Source organism: Cyrtonyx montezumae, unplaced genomic scaffold (assembly GCF_038088225.1).
Source record: "Cyrtonyx montezumae isolate F1298 unplaced genomic scaffold, pur_monq_1.0 scaffold_10, whole genome shotgun sequence".
Lineage (NCBI taxonomy): Eukaryota > Metazoa > Chordata > Aves > Galliformes > Odontophoridae > Cyrtonyx > Cyrtonyx montezumae.
In genome coordinates this window covers 21,580,816-21,607,366 of record NW_027071826.1, presented here as the reverse complement: position 1 = coordinate 21,607,366, position 26,551 = coordinate 21,580,816, and the positions used below count along the sequence as shown (strand labels likewise).

Genomic DNA, 26,551 nt, shown 5'->3' with positions numbered 1-26,551 from the left:
TGAAGAAAAGTTCTTGTAATAGTCTCCAAATTTCTGTCCATACTATTTACCATAAATTTCCAGGAGACTTTCCTCCTTTGGCATCAACATGTACGATATACGAACAGCTTTATTTCTAACCGAGGTCTTGATTCAATACAACGAACAGAAGCTGTGTATTACACAAAGCCTGTTCCCATAGCTCCCAACTCCCTCTAACGGATGTTTCATGCTGTAAGTCAAGCTTAAGCTATTGCACATGCATAAACAGTTTATAAAATGAGCAAGTTCAATTGCACAGTAAGAACTTCTGCTTCATGGCTACAGCATCTTCCACAAACAAACCTCTGTATGCAATAGCTGTTTGGGAACTGAAATTGAATCCTGCCTGTATTAGAGTTATCAGTGCCTCCTTTTCCTCCAAATTCTTCATCTTATTCTGTTCGACATGGAAAGAAGTTTAGAAGGTCTCTAAACTCTTCAGAGATATAAAACCTCCTGTGAAAATGAATGAAATCCTAGTGACCTGAATGTTTAAGGCTGGCAACAGGCATAGGGATGTGTGGGACAAGTACTTTGTTTTCTTATTAGTATACATCTAATATCATATTTGAAGAGAAAAACACTATTTAATCAAAAGATGAGTCCACCAAAATTCATGTTCTTACGTATGTAAACACATTCCATGATGTATGATATTACAGACTTAGAAGTATTGCAAATATGCTTTACTGATCTGAACAAAAATAGGTCAGCTGTATCCAAGCTACATTCACTTCTTGCAAAGGTTAGAAGCGTCATCTTAACTACATCTGCATTGCATTAAGACAAAACTGCAAATTAGTTGCTGAAAGAAGAAACAGAGGGCAATCAGATTTAAAGGGTTTCTAGTGGGCAGAATTACCATAAAAACTGTGTCGCAAGATCTTAAATTTGGCTAATGTCAGAATTTATTCTAAAAATAATGAAAAGATAGATCCACTGACAAAATATCCTCTCATTCTTATTGAAGGCTGCAGTAATTCTGTACACAATCAGAAATTTTTGCAAAAGACACCATCAGCAAAACAAGGAGCTGTTAATGAATTAAAATGCAAAAAGGCAGCATAGAAGAAATATAAATGAGAACAGGTGACAAAGGAGGAATATAAAAGCAGTGCTTGGGTAATTAGGGATGTTATCAGGAAATAGAGAGCTCAGTGGGAGCTCAACTTGCTGAGGAGTATAAAAGCTAAAAAGAAAACAATTTTATAAGTACACTAATAGCAAACCCAAGTTTAAAGGAAATGTGAAGCTGTTGTTGAATGGAGAAAACAACGTGGTGGCAGATGATATAGCAAAGGTTGAAATATTATTTATGACTTTTTTTTGTTCTTCAGAAAAGCTCCCAGACTTCTGCATTTATCTGCACAGTTTGGGAAAGGAGGCCAAGCTTAGGCAGAAGAGTTATGGAGTGTTCGTATATTGTGAGGATAGGATCAATAGGATCTGCCCAAAGAAGGTGAAAAGATGGGTGATGTGATTATGAAGTTACATCATCAGAACGTTGTGATGGTCTGCAGGAAAGGGTTAATGCTACAATTATCTTTAAGAAGGGTCCATAGGAGTATCTGAGGAACTAACTGCTGGACAGCTTCAACTCAGTCCCCAAAAAGATATCTTTACAATCCATTTCCAAATGGAGGAAGAACAAGGTGATGTGCAAAAGGTTTTACCTACAGCAGCCAGGCCTGTAATTACTAATTACAACTAATCAGGCCTGGTCTACTTTAATTAGCCTGGGGAAGAGAAGGCTGAGGGGAGACCTTATTGCTCTCCTCTAATACCTGAAAGGTAATTGCAGTGAGAGCGAGGTTTGTCTCTTCTCACTGGTGTCAGGTGACAGGACAAGGAGAAATGGCCTCAGATTGCACCAGGGGAGGTTGAGGCTGGTTATCAGGAAAAACTTCTATACAGAAGGAAGTTGAGCACTGGAATAGGCTCCCCAGGGAGGTTGTTGAGTCACTATCCCTGCACGTGGTTAAAAACCGTCTGGATGTAGTGCTCAGGGACATTGTTTAGAAGTAGGTTGTTAGAGTTAGGGTAGTAGGGTTTGATTGCAGTTGGACTTGATGATCTTGAAGGTCTTTTCCAACCTGAGCAATTCTATGATTTTATGAAGTTGCAAAGGTACTGGGTAGAAGAACTCACTGCAGATTAAAAAGTGGTTAAAGGGCAGGAAAGAAGCACAGGAACTTACTAGCCACCTAAGAAACAAAAGTCCATTATCATAACATGATGGTGAGGTAATCAGATGTACGTCGTGTCGGGAGAATTTTTTTTAACAACTTGTTTCTTAGCTAAAACAAGAAGAGGGCTTTTGGATCTTTACCTTGAACTGCAAGTAATGTGGGCAGTTCAGTATTGCTATTAGTTAAATAACTTTTATATCAGTAATTGGAAAAGATGTGAGATTATTCTCAATTTTATCATTATCAGCTTTATTTCCACAATTCCTTTCAAGCACAGACAGAAAAATCAGCACAATAAACACAAAAAGTGAGAGAAAAATGTTTTATTTGTACTGAGGCAAAAGGAGCTTATCTCACTTAGATGAGCTAAGGAGATAAAAGGAGAGCAAATGTTTTTGAGAATTTACAGACAAAAATAAAAATACTCACACTTATCACACCAGTACATGATTGAATTTCCTATGTCAAAACTCTCTTCCTCCAGACTTGGCACCATTTTTATTGCCCAGCACATCATTTGTCAAAATGTCATATTACCTATGTAAACATCTGTTTTATGTGTAAACTTCAAAAAGAATGGGAAAACCTACTAATTTATTCCCTATGACCCCCAAAAATTAAGTGTTAACTAAATGTCAAATTAATTACAGCATATTCTCTGTAACACTGTTTCAACAAGAACTATAGCCTATTGAATTTCTAACAGAAAAGGTACAGAAAAAGCTGATGTGCAGCGTCATTCATTAGTGTAATAATAAGGCAATAATAAAAAAGGTAATATACTTCTTTATTCTAAAGTGTACTTGCCAAGACAAAATCAAGGCCGTGCTCTGCCAGCTCATTTATGTAGTGTAGGATTTCTTGCTAGCTCAAGCTTTTCATTTTGTGCAATGTCAGATTTCTTTATTATTTATTTTTTCTTTTTCAATCCAAATTCTTCACATGTAAAGTAAGAAAAACTCTGTTCCCAAAGAATCAACGAAGGTACATGCAAACAGGAAATATCTGAAGTTAAATACTTCTAAAAAAATAACCAACACATGAACAATAACATCACTGCAGAAGAGTTCAACAACTTAAGTCAAAAGATTGAGTTAATACTACTTTTGTAACCTTTTTTGTTCCTTTTTTGTTCATTTTGTGCTCAATTTGAATAAACAAAAGTAGTCGTGTGTCAGTCTGGAAAACATGACATCACCAAAGATATCTTTTACTGTTCAATGTGGCATTGTAGTGCGCAGCATGATCAACTTCAACCACTCGAGAAAGAAAGAGAAAACGTTTCAAAGTTGTTGAAAACAATCTAAAAGTAATTATACTATTGCAGTAATCAAAATGACTGTTCTCTTTCCTCTAATTATAACTTAATCTACTACTTGTCATTTTTACAAACTGCAGTTCACATTAAAACATTTGCTGATAACAAAAGTTTTTCTTTGAAAACAACACTGCTTTACATCTTGTCAGGCAGCTTGTGCACATCAGAGCATTCTGTCTAGTGAGACACAGAAAAAGGCAAAAAGAGAAAAAGCTGAAATATGGCTACAGCTTATCTGCATCTATAATGCACTACACAATCTCATGCAGCACTAGAGACAGCAAGTTTCTTCAGATGATCCATAAATACTTGCAAGCTGACATCATCAGTAAGAATGGGTGCTCCAGATTCCTATAAAAGAAAACGAAGAGAATAGATCAGTTATTGTGAAGAAAAAGCATTTTAAGGTATGTATGTTTCATTAACAAACATCTCTCTAAACTGAAGTTTGGAATGATCTTAAAAACATACAATTGCTGATATCCTCTGACAAAAAGAAAAAAAACAGTTGACACATTTTCATATGTTTACATGAATTCAGGTATAAATCACAAGCAGGACATGAGGAAACAGCCTCAGATTGCTGCAGGGGATGTTTAGATTACACATCAGGAAGACTTTTTCATGGGAAGAGTGGTTAGGCACTGAAATAGGCTGGTGGAGCAGCTGTTCCTGGACATATTCAGGAGATGTGTGGACACAGTGCTTACAGACAAAGTTTTCTAATAGATCTGGTAGTGTCAGGTGAAAGTTCAACTTTATCTGAAGGGTTTTTTCCAACCTAAATGTGACTGTACGTTATGATTCTATGACCACCCTCTTTCCTGTAGTAATACATGAGTTACAGTGCAGCAAGATATTTGCACCAATAAAAGGACTCAGCGTTTTTGACAGATGCCAAATTCCAACTTTCAAATTTTTATAACAAAAAACTTCCACGTCACAATCTCAGTACCATTCCTATCTCAGTGGAGCAAAGGTGACAAGCAGAAATGCACCAGTACAATACCTGCTACGTCAGTATCAGACACTACTGAAGCCCAGACACACCAAAATGGAGAAAGGAAGGAAAAAAGTATCAGATCAAGACCTCAGTGGCTAACTGAGGGTCAATTAGCTTTTCCAAAGTGAGTTGGACCTACAGCTCTGTGCCTCCTCAAGAGTGCCACAAGTAAGCACCATATCCAATATATTCTGAAAACTTCCAACTGCATCTTAAAAGAGTAATCAACGTGCACTTTCAGAGCAAACAGAATCGAGCTGTATGAAATTAGTTTTCCACTATCTTCTGGAAATGTTTTACATTCCAAATAAGGTACTTATCTGCTAAAGTTTTTAAAAATCTTTACTTACAATGTTAAAAACAAAGTCAATACATCACCTCCTGAAACATGGTCTCAGTGGTGTGTGGGTGCCCTCTTCAGGTCAATGTGAACTAAATTTTTTTCTGTAGACTCAATTTTGCACAAAATACACAAATAGACATGAAGCAGTTCAAAAAGCTCAGGACAAAAATAAGATCAAAACCAGCTCTGTTCAGTATTTCCTTTCAGCATTTCTAGTTTCATAATTTTTACTTGATCCAGCTTTCCTCACAAAAAAAAAAATTAACAAAACCAGCAGGATATTATGAGAGGACACACATTACAGTGACACTGAGGAGATTAGCACACTTAGTTTTTTTTAATTTGGTTTAGGGTAACATTAAATATTTCCAACATACAAGGGAAAGTTGCCTTTTCTAATATGTATCAAAAAGTCTTACTGGGACTTCTCCAGCATAAACAGTTTTCTTAGAGATCAGTTCAGTAGTTGTATTTGCATTTACATGTGAAGTAAGAAAGCTGTTGTCTGATACAATGAGTAATATCAAAACTCCAATAATTTCCAGGTAACGTAGACACAAAACACACTGAAACCACAGAGTTCATGAGGTATTTCATGGAAGTTGGAGGAAAACTTGCAAATTTGAAGGCAAGAGAAACAGTTTAAAATGGTGCCCCCTCTCTAATTCAGTACAAGCTCTTGAAGCATTTCCATTCTGGATCTCAGTGCTTTATCCCACCAGAACTTTCCTTAGAACCAGTAGTATATCTCTATGGAAACATATCCTGATAAAACTTATCTGACAAAAATAACCAACATAAAATTGCTACACAGCTCACTCATTCATGACTTGAAAACCAAATGCCTTTTACCAAAATACAAGTACAGCTAATATGAAGATCTGTCTGATGCCATCACATTTTCATGAGAAAATTACACTGTACTAATATTCATCCACTGCAATGTTTCTCTTCCCAATATAAAAGTTGAATTTGGAAGGATGACGTGCAACTGGGATGCAACCTTCAACAAAATAAGCAGCTGCAGAATGTTTCACTTTTGAGTTTATATATTACTTTTTTCACAGAGAAAATCTGAAAAGACCAAAAATCAAGCTTCAATTTAGTTCTTCCTTAAAAATAATTTCAAAATTAGTTTTCTCTACTGAAAAAAAAGTCCACTGGTCTTTATGTGTGTTAGCTGCCCTCATTCTAAGGAATTTGAATATAGCTAGGAAAGTTGGCTAGACATGAAAACATCCTAACAGAAGCTTAATATAGAAAAGTAGATCATTTTTGTCTAAAGAAATGGATTTTTTTTTCTTCATTTTCAAAGTTCTGGGGGCATCAGGACAAAACTGCTTTATTCAGTTTCAAAATTTGACATTACTACTTTTATGTATGCAACATCTTACATGATTTCTGAAATAGGGGGGAAAAAAACAAATATTAAATTATACATGCAAGCTTAATTGTCGTATTCATGCTTACCTGTCCCCATGCATACATATTGTTATGAGTCTGAGAGGGATTTACTTTCGAAAGCAGGAAACGTGCCTTTAAAAAATAAAGCACATGTAACAAATTAATCTTCTCAGGCAGAATTTATTTACTCAAAAAAGAATACCCATGAATGAAATATACCAGTTCTATTACCTGTGGATAAAAACAACCACAGATGTCTATTTAGAAGAATGAGTAGCCTCTCAACAAAAGCCACCCCCTGGATTCCATAGCTATAATGCAGAATTGCTAACAGCTTAGCAAAGAAGCAGGAAGCAATTTTTCCTTTTTAAACAGTAGCAAATAAATTGTGAATATCTATAAAGTACTAATTTAAAGTTTACAAAACAAACAAAAACCCCACAAATGATACCTTTCATATTGGTCCAAAGACTCTTACAAGCACTGTCTTTTTTTCCTATACATCTCAAGGAAACAGAGTTTAAGCCAGTAAAGTTTAAAAACAAAAACAAAAAAAAAACACAACAGGATTAACAAATTAGGCTAAAAGGTATTCCTAAATATCTGTCTCTGCAGAAGTGTTAAAATTCCAGATATTCACTTGCTATTTACACATGTTTTAGTAGAAAAAAAGCGTATTTACAATATAAAAAAATTCTCAAGACATTACAACACATCACTTCCTAGATGATAAAAATATTCTTTGCTATACCTGGCTTCCTCCATGCTCTGTATCAATGTATCTGGGCATTGGAAATCTTGAATGAAGAATTTCTTGGGCATCATCTACAGGAGCTTGAAGCAAGTGATGGAAGTTTTCATATTCTGGCATATCTTGGTAACCTGATTTACGCCACTGAGCTATGGTCTGGGAAAAGGAAGAAGAAAAGTTTAGAACTGATTTATCAATCTTTCTTAAATGAAAATGTGCCATTTAAGTTACCTTTTTAAAAACACACTGCAGACATGCCTCTACACCTGGCCAGGTACCCTATTTATCTGGACCTGTGCCCAGGAACTTGATTTTCTGGCCTTAACTCGGACCAGCTTGTCTAATGATCTGGAGTGGTGGCTGAATTGCTGCTGTCTGCAAACTGCTCTGCTTGTCGTGCTCAGGTTCTCCATGAGGCCTCAGCCTGACTTATCATGCTCTGCTCCGTTACCCGTCCCTCAGGGAACAGACCATCCCATTTACTTCCTGATAGTGTGTTATAAAAACACAGAGAACTTTTAAGTGTTATAGTTTATAATTATTTTTAAAAGCGCAGCTATGAGGACATGATCCAGAACAGTGTTTCCCAAACTCTCAGGTGAGAAACAGTTACACAGTTGCAAAACAGTAAAAGCAACAGCTGGGTTCAATAATAGTAGGGAATATCCATCTAGCCAACTGCCAGGAACAGTTTCATTCCTCTACAGCAGTGCAGACAAAGGATGATTTTAAAACACTGTATTCTGGCTTCTTACCCCAGAATATTCAGAGCTCTAAAATAAATGAGTGAAGAACAGGAAGAGGTAGAAATGCTACTCTCAAAAGCTGGAAAAATATTCATCTAAAATAAATAAAGTGCATACTGAAGTCAATTACTCCTAAACTTGTCCAAAGAAATAGGACTGGACTGAAATAGCAAGTAAGGCCAGTCAGCATATATAGGCAAGTTAGACTACCAGACTACAAATATGTATGAGGAGTCTGGTATTGGCCATACACATGACATCAGGCACTGAAATGCTTTATAAATGGGCCTTGACTTTCACAATGTAGGACTCCTACAGAAAAAGGAATATTTATGTAAGAAATTACTCATCTTACCTCTCCATGATATATAAGGATCTGGAAAAAGGTGTCCATAAGAAGAATGCGATCTGGTAAAATGCTGCTGCTATCCAGAAGAACAGGCTAAGATTTAGAAATAAATAAGAAAGTTTCCAACTAATGTAGAATTGAGTAGCCACGGGCATTACAAGCTCTTTGAGTAAGTCATTGTATCTTCAGAACTTCTTCTATATCTTAATAAAACTCCGTTATTTTTTGTTTCCATGTTACACCATCTCATTGTAAAGGTATCCATCTTGATTCTGAATATGTAACTTCATGAAAGTAGTGATAACAGAACTCGTAAGTTGTTTCAAAACTATGCACTTTTCTAGTCTAAATACCTCCAGCTTTCCTCAGTCAATGCTATTAAGTGGTATTTCCAATGCTTCAGTGGTATTTCAGTTTATAAAGACTCACTGGTTATTCAAGTATGGGTTTTGGGGGTTATAGGGTTGGGTTGGGTTGTTTTTGGTCTTGTCCTTGCATCTGTTAGTACCATATATATATTCCAAACCTATATATAGTAAATACTGATTATTTATGAAATCTAATTTTGGATTTGAAATTTTTAATTCACCTTCTTAAGGGCAGTGTTACTATGTTAGTTTTATATGATTTCACTGATTTAGCACCATCTGATTTAGTTGGATCAGCTACATTAGAAACAGCAAAAATATTTATTATTTCAAGGAGGGAAAAAAAAAAGTTATTACTCATTCTACAATGAAGTGCCAGCTCACACTCTGATCAAGTGGGAGTTTGATCATGCTTCTGTTTTGCATTAGCCTCGTGAGTAACTTTTCTTTATACATGGAAGAACAACCTCACAATTCTGAGTAATGAGGTAGTTTCTAAGGAGCTAATTTAAATTAAATTCCACAGTTAGAAGTCTTTATCTTTATGACACAGTATTAAAAAATCCTAACAGAATTTAGGTTCTAGCTGCCAAGATCCTTGCCTACTATGTTCATTTTTACTGTGTCACAGTTTCCTCGCTCTTTCTTTCCTGACTACTTTTGTGGCTTCCTATCTAACTCATATTTTGTATGCTTTTCAGAAGATCTTTTTTTTTTATTTTAGGTTTATACAGTATATGTCATTATACAGCCTGAGATTCAGTACCAAATATGGTAACCACACCAAAATTAGAAGGTTTGGATTAGGGTACTGAGGTAGAGGGAGTTTTGTACATCTTAAAGAACAGCTGTTTACTTTGAAAAGTATATTGAAAAAATACATTTTGAATTTTTTTTTATGCTTACATTCCACCACTAAAAAAAACAGTGCTACTGCTCTCAAAATGTAACAAAAAAGTTTAAAATAAAGTCTTTCAACAAAGTAAGATTTTCTCTGAAGACTCTCATGTTAGAATTCTGAGATACACTGTTCTTTGTTCTATACAAAAAGAATAGTTTCTCACTTAAAACATTTTAAAACGACATTAAAATATGTATGACAATGAGGACAACGTTTCTCCCTGAGAATAGCATCCTTTAATCTACAATTAGGTAACATGTAATGATACCTCTGGAGGTCCATTGAAGGAGTAAGCATAGAGAATTGGCTGAACCATGATAAGTGACTGTGTTAGGTCTTGACGCATAAAATGGTGGCGATAGTATGAGCTCTCATCTGGACTGTTGTTAAAAACTTGCAAGAAAGGAGATCTTCTCAAGTGAAACATGAACTGCAAAACAAAAACCATTCATTTGAACTTCCACAAAATACACATTCAAAATGAGAAATATTTTTAAGGAAAACAAGGTACAAGAACCAACACCACAGCAAATTTGAAGTTTCAGAATCATAGAAACACGTAATGGTGAAGTTTGGAATGGACCTCAAACATCCTTGCAATTAATAAGCCAGGGTTGCTCAAGAAGCTTGGAAAGGGTACAGCCACATCAGCAAACCCAAACAGACCACAGGACATTATATACTATTAGGACATCATGCTCACCAATTACACTGGAGGCAGCTGGCCAGGAGGCTGCCATTGCTCAGGGACTGGCTGGGTCCTATTGCTATGTTTTGCATCACCTTTCTTTTTTTCCCTCTTTGATAATACTACTGTTTCCTTTTTTATTTTTCTTCTCTTTCTTTTTAAAGGGCCTTCATCTGAACCCCAAAGTTCTCATTTTCGTACTTCCAATTCTCTTAACCCCCCATCCTGCTATTTACCAGTGCTAAAACACAACAGGTCTTTTCACTCTAATATAAACAAAACTCCCTTCTACTCACCTGTGGGTAAAGTGAAAAGGTTTCTGAAAATCTGAAAGAGCTTGGATCATCCTTGTGATATTCTCCAAATTTCTGACACTGGATTGAAATAAAATTGTATCTAAGTTCAGAAACATGGAAGATTCATCACGCCATTACTGTAAGCTTGTTCAGTTTTAATAAACATACAATTTGAGGTGCCTACACCTTTGTAAGCAAACAGAAACCTAGCAAAAAAAAAAAACCTAAAAACCTGACATCAATTCTTAACATGTAGTGATTCATATAAGGCTTTAATGGCTTTTTGTTTTTCATTTAAGTCACCAAGCAGAGTTAAATGATTAAACATCCCCAAAGAACACGATTATTAATAATTTAATTTAAAGGTACTTAGGCAAAAGGAATAATAACACAAAACAAACAAAAAAGAAAACTGATTTTTTTTAAATAAAGAAATGGTTTGGAAAATAAAGAAAATTTTGACTTTTTTTTTTGCTTAAATTAATTAATCTACAAAATTCCAATAACTGCTAGCATCATGTTAGATTTTCTCTGTTGCTGGCAGTGCCAAGTGCTGAGGACTGAGGAGATACTAATAAAACAAAGAAAAACATTCACCATTCAAAATAAAAATTCTCTTATAATTCTGCATACCTACTTGTGGAAATATTCCCCCCCTCATCCCGCTTTTAAGAAAGAAGCACTGAATACTAGTGAATTATATTGTCTTAATACAAGAAAACAATTTAATTCTTAATTAGTTCTTCTTACCAGTCTTATAAGTTGTCTGTCCAGCCACCTAAGTACATCAGGTCCCTCTTCTGTCTCTGCTCTATACACTGCCAATCTAGCCATGAGAATTGCTGCAGCTTCCTGGTCAAAAGATGCTGCAATGTTCTGAATCTGTGTCTGCGCATCTGCCCAGCTGCACAAGAAAAATACACATATTTGCATCACAAAGAAAGGATCCCATCTTCTAAATACACATCATCAAAACTAAAGAAAAGAAAACAGTCTTAGCAGTTTAAGAGACAATCTCATGCTGAAGCTTCAAAAATCTACTAGGTGTAAATGAGCAGTCTCTCAGAAAAAAAAATGAAAAAAAAGTTAATTAGAAATGTCCTTTACAGAAACGCCACATACCCATATAAAACAGTCAGTTATATTAAAAAGATGACAAACTGAAAAGTTAAGTTATGAAAAACACTGTCACACATCTTTACAGTTTTCTTGTGTACTTGCTCTGGGATCTAATTGCTCATTCCCAATTTATAAGGTGTACTACTATTCTGTTCTTTTATTACTCATCAAGATGATTTTGATGATTTCACTAACACAACAAATGTTAACACGATATTCATTAGCAGAAATGGCAATGCTTTTTTTTTTTTTTTTTTTTAATACTCTGAATGTTCCATCAAATCAACCAATCAAAAAATCTTCGTTTTAAAGGGGACATCATTTGACATTGGAAAATATCTTGCTAATATTAAACATCACTTTCCAAAACTGAGAAGTAAACTGAACCAGGGAAGCTTCAGGTAAACATTATACACAGAAGAACAGGCATATGCAAGACTCTGAACTGCAACAAACACCTAAGAATTATGGCATAAGGTGACTTTTATCATTCCCTAAGCCTCATCATCTCTTCAGTTTTAGCCACAGAATTTCACTCAGTGTTTCCTGTTCATCTAAAATCATTTGGGTTACTTCAAAGCACTCCCAAAACATTATTATACAGCTAATGCAATCTCTTGAAGAGGAAACAGACCAAAGAATATAACAGAAACAACTGTCTTAGGAGTTGCCTTCACCATATGTGGCACTAAATAACCCAGAACAGTGGATTAGTTATAAAAATCTGAAGACTGAAAGGCAAATATGTATTTTGTTCTTCAAATACAATTAGACACAGGAAAAAAAAAAAAAGAAAAAAAAGAAAAACCACATACTTTCTGGCAACTGTGGTCACTCTGATACGTCTCTGTCCACTGGAATGCTGGTACTGAGTCACAAACTGGATTGCACCACATCCTCCTTGAGGAATTGGAGCATTGTGCTAAGCATGGGAGAAAAAATAAATAAATAAAGGAGGCTCCCAAGATCTTGCAGTGTAATTTGAAAATTAACAAATAAATGGAACTTTCAAAACTCTGAAAAGTTAGAAATACAGGTTTCCAATACTGTCAACAAGGTAAGTAATTTAACAAGAAAAGGACAACTGAAACTGACTGTGACAGGCCATGACCAGACCAGTTATTTCTGGCTCTCAAACATAAGATTAAAATACATATTCAAAAAGCAAAATAAAAACAGTTAAGTTAAGCTGAAGTTTTACAATCTATGCCTTTGCAATAAGGTATGCAATGTGGCATACTAAATACAGAGAATACACAGCTCGCTGCTTTCCTGAGCACCAAACATTTGAAAGAAGGAAACATACTAGAAGAAAACAGTGTATTTGCTTGCCTTGTTTCTATGCTCTTCCCTGAAATCCCTCTGTGCAAGAGAGGGGAACAGACTATATGCCCCTAATCTGTTTAGGGGCATATAATCAGTCTTTATTTACTTTACTTACAAACATCCCCAAAACCAAAATTAAGATGTAACATTACGGAGTAATTACTTTGTAACTAAAAAAATATATTAAAAAGTACTTCTAAATAAATAGATTGTAGCATCTTCGCGTATTGCAAGAAAATTATATTTCACTAAGTAATGTTCTGAAAATACATATTTGGACTTAGATTATGAACCTTAACCAAAAGTTCTAAGGCACTTCGAATCTCACTCATTATCCAAGGAGATCAACTCATCATTAATCTGTTAATGTCTGTCTCCTTAACTTTGATGCTACAGAACAGTAACATAATTTGTATACCTACAACTGAGCTTGACCAAAAAAAAAAAATAGAAAGAAAAAAAGACCACACAGGCTTCAGCAATCACATAAAATCAAATTAACAGACAAGTAGACAAACATGTATCACCTGGTTGACCACTTCAAAGTAGAGTGCAAGAGTTGTAGTAGGATTAAGCCCACAGATCTTCCACTGACAAGTACCCCCCGTTCCAATCTCCTGTAAACAGATTCACATAACAACTTTACAAAACAGAAATATAATAATATTTGCAACAGAGCATCTATCTATCGCAGATAACATGTCACAATTATTCTGTTTAAAGTTTTCTCCCTGCTCACTCAGTCATCATCCCAGACAAAAAAAACACGACTTGCAATACAACTCTGTATTGAATGCAAGAATTATAAAAAAACACACACAATAATTTAAAAAAAAAAAAGATAATGATCTGAAAAAATTTAAAATATTAGAAAGGTAAGAAGATGGAATCAGAATAACTGAAAAAGCAAGTCAAAAAAGAACACAACATTAACCCAAGGTGGTTAAGGTAAGCTTCTGACCTCTGGAGCCATTCCTATTTTGTCATTGTGTAAATTCATTACTGTAGCAATGAGGCAGTGTATATGTCCTTCATTCATTAAAGGAGCACTGCATATTGAAGAAACTTCACATAAGAAGTAACAAATCAAATGCTGACACCTCAATTTTTAGCTTAGGAGCAAGAGGAGGAACTTTAGACTGAGGAAAGTCAAACGTATTTCTTTAACTGAGGAAAGACAAATGAACCAGATGTAGACTGTTTCCTCTACTACAACTATTTTTATTGACTTCCCTACTATTACTCTCCTGTTACTAACGGTTTCCTCAGATAAAAATATTTTTTAAAGGACAAGGAAAGATAAAAATAAAATAAAATAAAAAAGATCTACAATCATCAGAAGCAAGAAAATTGCAGAGAGCTTTTGCTGGGAATTAGGCATTAGAAAAGCAGCTGTACAAGCATGGATGACATCTCGCACGGGATTATGATTTCTTGTTCCAATTGTTACTGTTCCAACTCCATCCTTCCACTGCACTAAGCTTAAGGAAAAACTTTGTTCCTTTGGTACATAATTGGAAAGATAACACTTTCATCTAATGAATCATTTTAAATTAAAACAATTATGAAAAACACGCTCAAGTGGGATGCCACTTCTCACATATGCCATTAAAACTTATGGTTGGTACTTCCTATAATAAATAGTACCTAGTCACTAGTAACTAACAAGTATCTGTATACAGATGGTGACATATTTGAAGTGGTATCTCAGTTTTGTCAACAAAACAACACCCATGTTAAAAAAAAAATTAAATTAAAATGAGCTTCATTCATTATGGAACAAGCGAAACCAAGCAAAATATTTGAGGAGAATTATACTGGCAATAGAAACCTGTAATACCTGGATACTTCAAATGATTACTAAATGCATATTTGGTAAAACAGCTAATGGGAATACAAATGGGAAGAGGGCTGTTCCCAATCTCTCAAATTCTCTCTTTCTACAGAAAATATTTTCATGGCTCTCTTTTTGGATGAGATATAGATAAGTATATAGATTCATTTTTAACAATAAAGCATGTTAACTCACTTTCTACTTGTTTTCTGTTACACCAGCATATAACTTCACCATAGTAATTCTAAAGCAACCACCCAGTGAACAACTGTAATCAAGTAACAATGGACCTGCAAGGTCTAATACAACACAAATCTAATCTAGCAGTGAACATGAGCTTATCCAAAGAACAGCCCTCAAGTGTATTTAATTTAAAACTGCAAGAACTGAACACAATTTATAGAAAATCTTAATCCATCCTCTCACCCTCCTCAGATCCAGAAGTCCTAAATCCTACTTTTCCATAATGGAACATCAGCTTCATTTTCATAAAATTTTACTTACATTTTCTGAGACACAAGGTCCTTTAGAGTTTAGAGATACGCAGGGTCCAATAGCTCCAGAAATCTTTACTTCTCTTGAACTCTTTGTATTTAAAAGAAAAACACATTGACAAGCCACACTAAGAACTCAGCCCTACTTCACACTAATAATGAAAAATTTAATGTATATCAGTCCATACCTTTAGAAAAGGTTATATATATAATAATGCTTGATACACTTGGACAAACTTTTCAGGTGATCACATCCTACACTATATTAGGTATATTTGCTTTAAGAATAAGTACATCTGAAATATCAGTATGAATGTAAATCAAAACATAGAGGAAAAGTGCAGTTATTCATAAATCTGAGAATCTAGGAAACATACTGCGTGTCTATTTTCCAGCAAAATCATTGTAATATTCAAAACATTAGATTAAAACTGAATACTTGTAGGATAAGTCTGTATATATCTCCCAGTGAATTGACTCTATCTTCTAAACTTATCAGAAAGAAAAATCCAGTCATTTACACTCTTGTAATGTAATTTTGCTGTCATAAGTGATTTGTGCACTCCTCTATAGCTGAACCTCTCTTATTTCCTTTCCAGGCTCTCCCAACAAAATTCACAGTAACATTTGTTTGGAAAAAGAAGGTTCTGTTATTTGCCCTGGGAGTAAAAATCTAAACAGAATTTTGCTGAACAAGAAAATAGCCACATACAAGACAATGTTGTAATACTTTCCACGAAAGATGAATTAAGGCTTGAACCTGATATACCTGAACCTAGAACACATTCAGCTCTAAGTTTCTCAAAAGACAAGAGATACAAATAAGCACTGCTGAAGTGCCAAAATGGATTCTGATAAAAATGGAAGATGAAATATCTGCTGCACTATATAGACAGCTTGGACCTAAATCCAAGAAACACTCACTACTGACGCCAAAGATATAAGCATAATAGTATTTTTTAATTTCTAACACACTAATTTTAGTACAGTTCCCTGTATTCAGCTGTCACTGAATGCAAGGAATTAACATTATACCTAACTAACATTCAGAGAATTGCAAAACTGCAAAAAGGTAACTAGTCAGTAATAGCTGTGTCCAAGCAAATCCTGATCCATCACTATAGCAGGTTCCTAAGAATTCCTTAAAGGGCAGAAATGCTACATTTAACAGCAATCCCATGGTAGTGTTTCACTAACTCACTGCATTTTTCTTCTTACCTTTATTTCTAATGTGCCACCAAACCCCATTTTAAATTGTCCTTGCATATCCTTTGTGAATACTCTCTGAAAGGTCTGTTTGAATAAAGATGTATTGAAAGAGTCTCCCATTACCATGTAACCACTAGACACAAAAAAAAAAAAAGAAAAATCTGAAGTTGAAATAGATAATTAATATGCAACTATTAAGCATAAAGGATTTAAGTAGTTGTTTTTATTAAAGATAAAAATGAACGACAGTTTATAGTGAGACACATTTTTGTCTTCTTGACTATCATTAGGTTAACATTCTCCTAAATGTTAGGGATTAATTTTTTAAGTGAAGTTTTGCCCAATCAGTTTGTTAAAGTAATTGTGATTATAATATATAACAAAATCTTTTACTGGGAAAACACTATGCCAGGTTGTAAATCTGCCTAACAGGAAGGGTGAAGGTGTCATTATCAATGAAACAACATATAGGAGTGGATCATAAGAAAGATTTTTAGCAGATTAAAATTATTTGATGGTAAGACACAGGAGGAATACAAGAACACAAGACAAAACAAAGCAAAAAAAACAAAACCAAAAACTCCAGAACGTTTTTGCTAAATGCTTCCTGTGAAATAATTCAAAAAATAAAAAACTGCATCTTCATAAATTACTTAAAACTGAATGAGCACATACCCAGTGTAATTGGGACAGCACTTCATCTCCAGAAGACCAGTCTGATCCAATGCACATGCATATATGTCAACAACATGACCATTTGTTGCAGCACGATTAGCCAAGGCTTCAAAATGCTAAATGAGAGATGAAAATACAATTTATAGCGATTTATGACATGAACTGTCAACTCCACATCGAATCCTCAACTCACAAAATTTCCATAAAACATTAACAGACTTTATTCATACCATATTCTAATATGAGATAGAATAATACTTTTTCCTGATGTTAATTTTAAACCGAAATTTTCCACATCTGTGTTTCATTTTCTGACCAGCTGAGAACTCCATCACACACCAGTCAGACTAGTAGTTCCTACTTCATCTAGAAAATGACCTTGATTTTTTCTTTTCCAACTGTGCATTAAGGAGTAGATCCAACTCACAGAATTTAATTTACTTCTCTAATCTCAAGTGTCTACAATGACAGGTGCCTGTGACTGAGCTAATAATTTAGCTCCCATTATAATCATCTAAGATGGATTCAAAAAGGTTCTGGATGCAGTTCACCTCCACAAGTGTGCATTTAGGATGAAATGAACTGTGCCTAAATACTACCATCTAATCCTCCCTCCAACTAAAGAAACAGTTTTAAACAGCTTTTGCAGAAGTAGACAGTCTTACTCCAGCTATACCATTAAGCAACATGATCTGCTCCAAGTTAAACCAGGGAAACACTCTGAAGAATTTTAATGAGAGCTGGACAAAGTCCAAAGTCAATATGCTGAAATTTCTGGAAAAATCCATGAGGATATACAATTATTCAGAGATAGTTACTGAAAAACAGAAAATTCCCACCTCTTCATATGTTCACTACCTCTACTAACAGTATTTCACATTGCCAAGTACTGTAAATACTTACTTACAGGTAACTGCCTAAAACTTCATCTCTTACCTTAGTGCCCTTTTTAACATATTTAGCGTTGTCTTTCTCAATGTCATGCCATGATCTTATAGGTAACTTCAGCTCATCCCCTACAACCATCCCAGGTCCTTGTGTAGCTGGTCCACCAATGAACATCATTATACGTGCACCAGTATTAGGAAAAGTGCACTGCAGGAAATAAAAGACAAATTTTTTTGCTACAGAAGAATGTAGGCATTTTTCATGCTGATAAGGTTTTAACAATAATTTTAACAGTAACTGTACTTTTTAATCCTTCCTAGTTCAAAATCTCCAATTTGCCTTACTAACATGCATATTTAAACACACAGTTACTCTATGCATGTATAATATGATATTAATCAAAACTGTCATACATAGCTAACATACATCCATTATTAACATTTTTATATATTGGTTATGTCAGCTTTTCTGCAACAAAAATCTAGTTACACAGTAGCACAAGTGTAGTTAAAGCTCTTACCTCAAGAAGTCCTACAGCTATAGAGAGAGCCACTCCGGAGGAACGTAAAGGTCTTTTCCCTTGTGGAACAGGCCAAGGATCTCGCTGCAGCTCACCCAAAAGATCAGTAAGATTCATATCAATCTTCTGCACTGGTTGCAAAAATCTGGAAACAAAAAGATGGAATTAATTTAGATTGTAATTTTTCAATAACAATTATACTAGTTGGTCAACAAAGCAGACACACATTATCAATATCAGACACCATTCTAGATCTAGAGCAATGCTTCTGCCTCACCAAGACAACGTAGTTCAACAGTACTATTATAGACAGCAAATAAAAGCTTGCTGATTTTGAAGTATAGCCACTGTCCAGAAAGAACTATATCTAGTCAAAAGAACACAGCAGATAACCCTAAAACAGAGCAGATAATCCTAAGAATAAACAAGTCTCACTACTTCAGTGGAAAAAAAAAAAGCCAATCAGAAAAAACATTAACACAAACACTTGTTTCCTCTACTACAACGTCTACAATTGCACCTCCAAATGCACCTACAGGAAGGCTAAGATATTTTTATTATTATTATGTTATCAATTTATTTTATGTCTCATTGGATACACAGGAGAATCAAACATCAGACAGTTTCCAAATGAGAAACAAAAGGGAAGTAAAGAGGTGTGTAAGACACAGAACAAACAAAACCTGACACTGACAGAAGTGAGGTACTAAGGCATTACCACCTACCACTGCACAAATCAACAGAAAGTTATTTCCATATCCACATTATGCCTGTTCAACATTCTCTCAGGACATTCCAAAAGCATCATCCAGATGATTTTACTAAAACACATTACGCCCTTTCTTTGCAGTACAAACTGTCAGGAAGGAAACAGAACACTAGTTTCCAAGTAGCTTGCCGCCTACCAGAAGGCTCAACTCTTGGTTGATTTTTTCATTAGCACACAACATAAGTTTTCCAGTAAACTTGTATAGTCAAGATGAGTTTTTAAATGTTTTAAGCACATTACCTGTTAGAAGGTGGTGGCTGCTGCACTTGAGGACCCCGACCAACTTGTGAAACAGCTACTTTTGTAAGTCCTAGCATTTCCTGTAGTGAAATGCACAAGCACAAAATGTATTTACTGAGTGTTTGCATCATCTGGATGACTTTTTTTTGTTTTTGCATCTTACCACTTCTTATTGCTTTTGCATCTTACCTGTAGCTGCTTTGCAGACAGGTCCTTTGTTCCACGGAAGACATAACTTTTGGAAATTCCTTCGCAGCCAAGCTCATGAACCTGCACCATTCGCCCAAAGGTAATGAGACCTACTAACGCAGTTGGTGGTAGGAGACTAAGTGACATCTGCATTGATTCCTTCAGAGCTTGCAAGTCTTCATCTTCCATGCACGTGTCCACAACATACAGAAATATCAAGGGCATCTGAGGACCACGCTTTAGGAAATACAAACATCATCACATGAGAAATAAATCTTGCAATCCTTACAGGATCAAAAATGAACAAGTAAAATACATGTTGAGTAAATCTTGGTATTTTAATCATACTGATAACATTAATGTCCAATCTAAACTATCTCCTTCCTCCATCTCAAGTAATAATTGGTATCTAAGGCTGAAGGGGAAATCTTTATCATAATGAACTCTATATAAAAAAAAAATCTTACTAGAACGCCAACATAATTTTAAAGCATGTTCCAATGTTATAAATCATTTAATAAACAGTGAAAAAGATTTGACTCAGGTAACATTCAGTAGGATTTTTCCTAGAAATCAACAGCTCCTTCTAAACAAATTTTGCTTCACTATGAACAAATATTTCCTTAACTTTCCGTTAAAAGAGTTGGCACCATAGAGATTCTGTTCAGCTTTTTTCCATAACCTGAATACCTCAATGAAGTCTGAAATTGTAAACCTCAAAAGTAGCATTCTGAGATCACAAGTTTGCACTTTGAGGTTGTACATTCATTTATTATTCCCAGTCCTTTCAACTCCTTTCAATCATAACCAATGTTAGCTGTTTTCTCTAAACCAGTACCAACTCATGATTATTCAATTACAAACTTAAATTTAAATGACTAATGAGATATAAATCAACAATTTGAGTCAAAACCATTTGAGCAACCAGCAACAGCAAAGAAACCCCCAGCACAAACTTAAAGAAATACACCTAAGAAAAGTGCTGTATTTAAAAGAAACCTCATTCTGTTTAGGGGTTTGGTGTTTATTGAACAGCAGTGTTATTAGTCATCCCTGTGTTCTTACAAAAAAGTTAGGTTATTCCATTTCCAGTTGATGACAAGCCTTCAATCTACTAACATGCACATATGGACTCAGTCATTAAAATGTAGTTATTAATTAAAATTATTTTTGTACACAGTTAGCTTATAGATAATGTTAAATATCTTATTTAATGATTTTACCTGTACTACATATTCAATGCTAGAAAACTGAGGCAGAAGCTCAGCTGGCTGATTCATTTCAGATATGCCGGCATACGTCGGAGGAAACTGCAAATAAAAACATAAACACTAAGTACAAACAAAATATTACCACTCCAACAAAAACAAAAACACACGTATGAATTACTTTTTTTCTACAGCAAATGTTCACTATTGCTATAATGAAAAAAATCCCAATGCAATCTCTGAAGGTATAATTATGTTCTTGATGTCAATTTCAGCTCACAACTCTGATTTGATAAATGAGAATTTTTCATTCTCACCTTACAAAGATTATTTTTAAGTGTACTGAATACTTCATTTCTTACCTGATTTCTCTGATAACAGAAGTTACAAGCCCAGAGCTTTGCTCGATAATCCACTTGGCTACAAAAATACAGCAAGAAAAGTTTATATTGTATGAAAAAAATGTTTTCCTCCAGTGTCTCTAGAATATGTTCCTTCTAACTTTTAAAAAAATCTACCAAGTTAAATATTTTAACAGGATATTTTACATCATGTCTAGTCTCCCACTATCATCCAGTACCCTTCACGAGCTTATCAAATTCTGCCTTGGAAATTGTTCAGCTTCTTGTTCATACTTTAGTGTTTGGAATGACATATGAAATGCTTATTCTGCTTCCAACCTTCTACAATTATTTATGATCGTGCCATTACCATTCTTCAGCTTAAACATGATTTTACCCTCTCTCATGCCCACCACTAGTATATTTATTTATGTCAGATCTTTTTTCTTGTTTTTCCAAGTTAAGCCATGTAATGTTTTGGTCTACAAACAGATTAAAGATAGTAATAGTTTATTTTACTTAGAAATTAAACTATATCAGGGCCCAAAAGTTACAAATAAACAGCATAACTTTTTACTTTGAGCAGATTTTCTATAGGTGAAATGCTAACTCACAAGATGTGTAGTTCCAAGAAAAATAACATGCCTGAAGTACATTGAAAAAAACTAGCTGAATTAAAGTCATGTTTTAATCATGCATGTTACACCTTAAAAGCCTATATACATAGATTTCCTTATCTAAAATTTTGAGCTGGATATTCATGTGAGGAATACCTAAACACACTTCATCTCTTGCACACTTTAATTGGCACTATTCTAGATACTGCTTTGTAAGAAAAATAAAATTGATATAATAAAAATGAATATATTAGACTTACCATAAGGGGTTCAGAACAGCTCGACATGTGGTCCTACTGCACAGAACTGGTTCATACTGAATCGGAGGCAAGTCTGGCCGTTCTTTCAGTGGTGTGAAGAGGGCAGCCACTGGGACAACCATTCTTGTGGCCTCCAGACGGCTTGAAGGCCAAACATTCCAGCTGAATCTAACTCCATCTCTGTCCTCATTCTGCTGGATAAATTCCAGGAAGGTTGTCATGATCACCTCCTCTGTGTATCACTAAAATAAATACGTAATTGTTAGTAGAATGTGGAAATACAAGTGTTTCAAAACACAAATCTTTGATTTATGTGACAGTTAAAAACTTCTGAAGTTTTCTAGATTGCAGTTTACCTTAATAGCTTGATTCTAAAGATAACTTCCAACAAAGCAGATTAACATAATCCACGAAACAAATTCTACATTTCACGGTTAATATAATTAGGAAATTATCAACCGCCAGTGTGTGATAAAAACTACAAAAAGCACCCTCAAATTGCTCCTATAAAACAAAGACTAACATACAAACTTAAAATATCTCTTCCTGCAGTTTTCCACAGCTGCTATCACTAATAGCATAGTGTTTGTGCTACAGTATGGAGAACAGTCTGTCAACACTTTCATGAGTATCTCACAGATACCAGGAACAGATTCATGCATCACAGTAATTGCAACACAGGAAACCACACAGAACTCTGCACACAGGAACATTTCCACTGCTGCTTCTACTCAAGCTGCAAGGCCATCAGGCATAGGACAAAAATACAAGGAGGAAGAAATACTCAGAAGCTAGAATTAGTACAGAGAGATCAGGGATAGAAAATAATTCCACTGAGGGAAGAAAGGATAGCCTAGGATCTAAAAAGAATACAGAACACAGTAAGTTTGATTTTCTAATACATCACGATTAATTCATCATTGCTCTGTGTAAAAGGCAAAGGAAAACTGACCCTGAGAAATGGAGTAGTGATACAATAATATGTGTGAGGAAACAGTCACAGCACAAACTGAAAGAATCCCTCCTTTTAAACTTATCTCCTAAGAAGACTGACATTGCAACAGAAGCCCCTTTAGCCATTCCACAAGAACCTTCTATGAAGTCCACGAGCTCCACATCCACACACTGCAATGTCAATTCCTACTTTCTGCATTGGGTTCAAAGTCTTTCCTCCATGTAAACCCAGACACATCTGAAATGGCTTGATATGGACACTACTTTAACTTATCACTTATTGCTCCACAGAGGGCAATGTACAAACATCAGCGTGCAGAGACTTATAAAGCACATGCATATACAAAAAAGATTAAGTGGATTTAGTGAGTCAAATGCTGTTACTTTCCAGTAGATAATTCCTATTCAGAAGATAGAACCTGCTAAAAATCAAGGGGATTATTAATAATAGACAGAACGACATAGAGCTGCAACAGGGAAGGGTCGGGCAGATGTTAGGAAAAGGCTCTTCACCAATAAGTGCTGGGCATGGAACACACTCCCCAGGGCAATGGGCACAGCCACAAGCTGAAAGAGCTCATGGGACACTTGGACACAGCTCTTACACATTGAGTTTAGATTATGGGTGGTCCTCTGTGGAGCTAGGGTTTGGATTTGGTGAACCTCGTGGGTTCCTTTCCAATTCAGGATATTCTATGATTCCATCACTCAAACTTCCCATCAAAAGTAAATAATGCTTACGTATTTCAATTTATAACAGATGTGAATCTCACCATCTGACAAGTCAGTCAGTTCTGGTAACATTTTCATAGCTATCCATGCAGATTCTCTGGGACAGGTACAGAGCTGTGTAATGTAAGAGTAGAAGAACAAATCCTCCTGATCTACAGGCTACACACTAAAAACATCACCTGCCTGAGAGCCACAAAATACATACCACCAACCACAGCAAACCACGGAAGTTATTTCAGAGCAGCTGAATGGCAACAGCTCTGAGTTGGAGTGACACATGCCATGCTGCAGGACAGACACCCACAAGAGTCCAACAGCCCTTTCAGGCTTGCTTCCTCCTACTGCTGAGGCTGAGCTTCCCTCCCATCCCTGCACAGTGGCAATTTCATGCTGTATCACACTCAAATAAACCACACCTGAATTGCAAGAAGAGTAACAAGCTGACTGGACAGGTGTGAGGAAAACAGTAGTACTGAGGCAATTATTACAACTGGGTGTAAGAGTACAGTTAGGCCTTTCTAACCAGCACACAAATTACCATGCAGAAAGCTACCCTCTACCCAAACGGACAGCTTTAAAATACATTGCTTTGAAGTTACACTGCTTTCAATAGATGATGTAGAACTAACTGCAAGCAGTAATGATGCAGTGTCTCCAAAACAGACCATTGGCAGAGCTCCTTGTTCAACTCAGCACCTTTACACAGCACTCATAAATGCCAATAAAATAATATTCATTAAACGTTGGAAGCACACACACACACAAACAAAAAATACCACTATATCTCTACAGTCATTAGCATGTCAGGTGTCAATCTACTGCAGTTCCAGGAGGTCTGTATGAGGAGAAAGCCTTGGGATGCACACACAACCACAAGCTGTCAAACGGATAATGAAAGAATCTGAAGTTTCAATTATTTACGCATACGCGGCCATCCTTCAAACCTGCTTTCCCAGTTTCGTTAAGGACTTTCAAAAAGAAGCGACATGGGTATGTAAGAACACACCTTAGCGTAAAAAACAAACAAACGAGCAAGCAAACAAACCCACACGCACCAGGACCTCCCTAACACAGCGCTCGCACAGCTCCAAGCGAAGCGTACCGCAGGGCCCCGCCGTCTCGACGCGACTCGCGCCAGCAGAACCGAGCCGCACGTTACCGGGGACCGGCCCCGGGAGGCTGCTGGCAGGGCCGCGAGCTGCAGGCCGTGCGGAGCGCTGAGAAATCCCTCTCGGCTCCGGGGGTCCCCCGGCTCTCCCGTATGGACGGAGACGGGCAGCCCCCGTCCGCGCTCCGGCAGAGCCGTGCGTCCCCAGCCCCACGCAGGAGCGCTCGGCGCCGCCGAACGCCTTTTCTCCCCGCCGCCGCTCCCCGGGCACCGCTCACCCCGCGTCCCGGCCGCCGCCTGCCCCTCGCTCGCTCTCCCCTGCCGCACGCAGCCGCCCCAGCGCTGCCGACGCAGTCAACATGGCTGATGGGAGAGTCCCCGCCACGTCAAGGGGCAGAGAGCGACGGGCCGGGGCTGGGGGCGGGCAGTGAGCCGCCGCTCCACGCCTTCCCCCCGCGCCGGGGGAGCCTCGCTGTGCGCGGGCAGGGACGCGCCGCACGCGGGCTGACTCTCCGCTTAGCTCCCGGCGTGAGCCAGCCCGTACAGCCGCGCTCTGCCTTACCGTCTTCACGTTTGCTTGCCTGCCTTTTCCCTTTCGGCTTTCTAACAAGGCTGATCTCCCTCCCAGGAGTGTTTGGACAACGACGGGCTGCAACCACCAGAGGGAGCTTCGCCTCCTCGTGTGTACGTGTCGTCTCAGACTTTCTGAGGAAAAAAAATAGATTGATATCACTTTTGTGGTGGTTTCCAGCCTGAGACGATATTTTATCTCATATTTATAAATACTTAAACGTATAATTTATATCTATCTAATAGATTCATTGAAACTTTTATGTAGCCCTGATTATGCAGTTTGGGTTTTGTCCTTTTTTGTTGTTGTTTTTCTCGGTTCTATACCATTACTATCTCCAGTATTGTCTGCCAGCTTTCTTTAGTCTAGAAACATGAGCAGGTAAACAAAAACACATCTTAAAGGGAGGATTGCAATCTTCACTGCCCTTGAATCCCACTGGCAGCTGCAGGAGTGTACAGCTGGAGAATGCCAAGGACATGGAACCTCCGTCATAAAAAATTAAAACCTTGGGGTGAACTGCAAACAGATGCACAGAAAGTAATTCAATGTTGTATTTTCAGAAGTAATCAAATATGCTGTTGGATGTTCTCAGAAAGCCACAATGAAAAGAGGCATGTGCCAAAGCCAGAATGTCTCTGTCGATGACAAGAAAAGAGGCTGCTGAAACATTTAAAGAAGCTTAAAAGGGAGGAAGAACTGGAAAGTTTACACGTAAAAGGTACACGGTATTTCTAAGGAGTGTTTTGCACAGTTAAATTTCATTACATGAAGACAATCCAGTGTTCTAAGCTTCAAGAAAAGTCTCGCAGCTGCTACCAAGGGACAAACCAAGAGAAGTAAAGAGGCAATTTAACACTGAACGAAAGATCAGGTAATAACACCATATTTACACACTAAGGGAAAATATACCATCACCTTCCATTGTTAGGTTGTACAGTAATACTATTTTACTTCTCTTAACAAATAATTTTCAGCTGACGTGTCAGACTTTCTCAGGCAGCAGTGCATGCCCACAGGCAGCAGCTTACCTCTTCTTTGGAAAAGTACTCTTCTGCAATGGCTGTGCATCTGAGAAACAGGTATGATACTCTGTTCCAGATTCTTCTTCATCTTCTTC

The 26,551-nt window shown here is 36.5% G+C and overlaps 1 protein-coding gene across 3 annotated transcripts; it reads right to left on the bottom strand.

The window, feature by feature from the left end:
- Positions 1-3,448: 3,448 nt before the first annotated feature.
- Positions 3,449-25,546, bottom strand: SEC23A (SEC23 homolog A, COPII coat complex component). Of its 3 annotated transcripts, none has more exons than XM_065752697.1 (20): positions 25,423-25,546; positions 22,067-22,308; positions 21,211-21,268; positions 20,864-20,950; positions 19,641-19,877; positions 19,452-19,531; positions 18,443-18,587; positions 17,971-18,129; positions 17,035-17,150; positions 16,369-16,492; positions 15,161-15,241; positions 13,350-13,439; positions 12,312-12,418; positions 11,128-11,281; positions 10,378-10,455; positions 9,662-9,823; positions 8,131-8,217; positions 7,030-7,185; positions 6,345-6,410; positions 3,449-3,879 (listed from the first exon to the last, which is right to left on the bottom strand). In XM_065752697.1, the coding sequence occupies exons 2-20, from the start codon at positions 22,285-22,287 to the stop codon at positions 3,790-3,792; spliced, it is 2,298 nt and encodes a 765-aa protein (XP_065608769.1). In that variant the 5' UTR covers positions 22,288-22,308; positions 25,423-25,546; the 3' UTR covers positions 3,449-3,789. The 3 variants fall into 3 exon arrangements, with proteins under 3 accessions (XP_065608769.1, XP_065608779.1, XP_065608788.1); XM_065752707.1 differs by lacking the exon at positions 25,423-25,546 and adding an exon at positions 25,139-25,162; XM_065752716.1 differs by lacking the exon at positions 15,161-15,241.
- Positions 25,547-26,551: the final 1,005 nt, after the last annotated feature.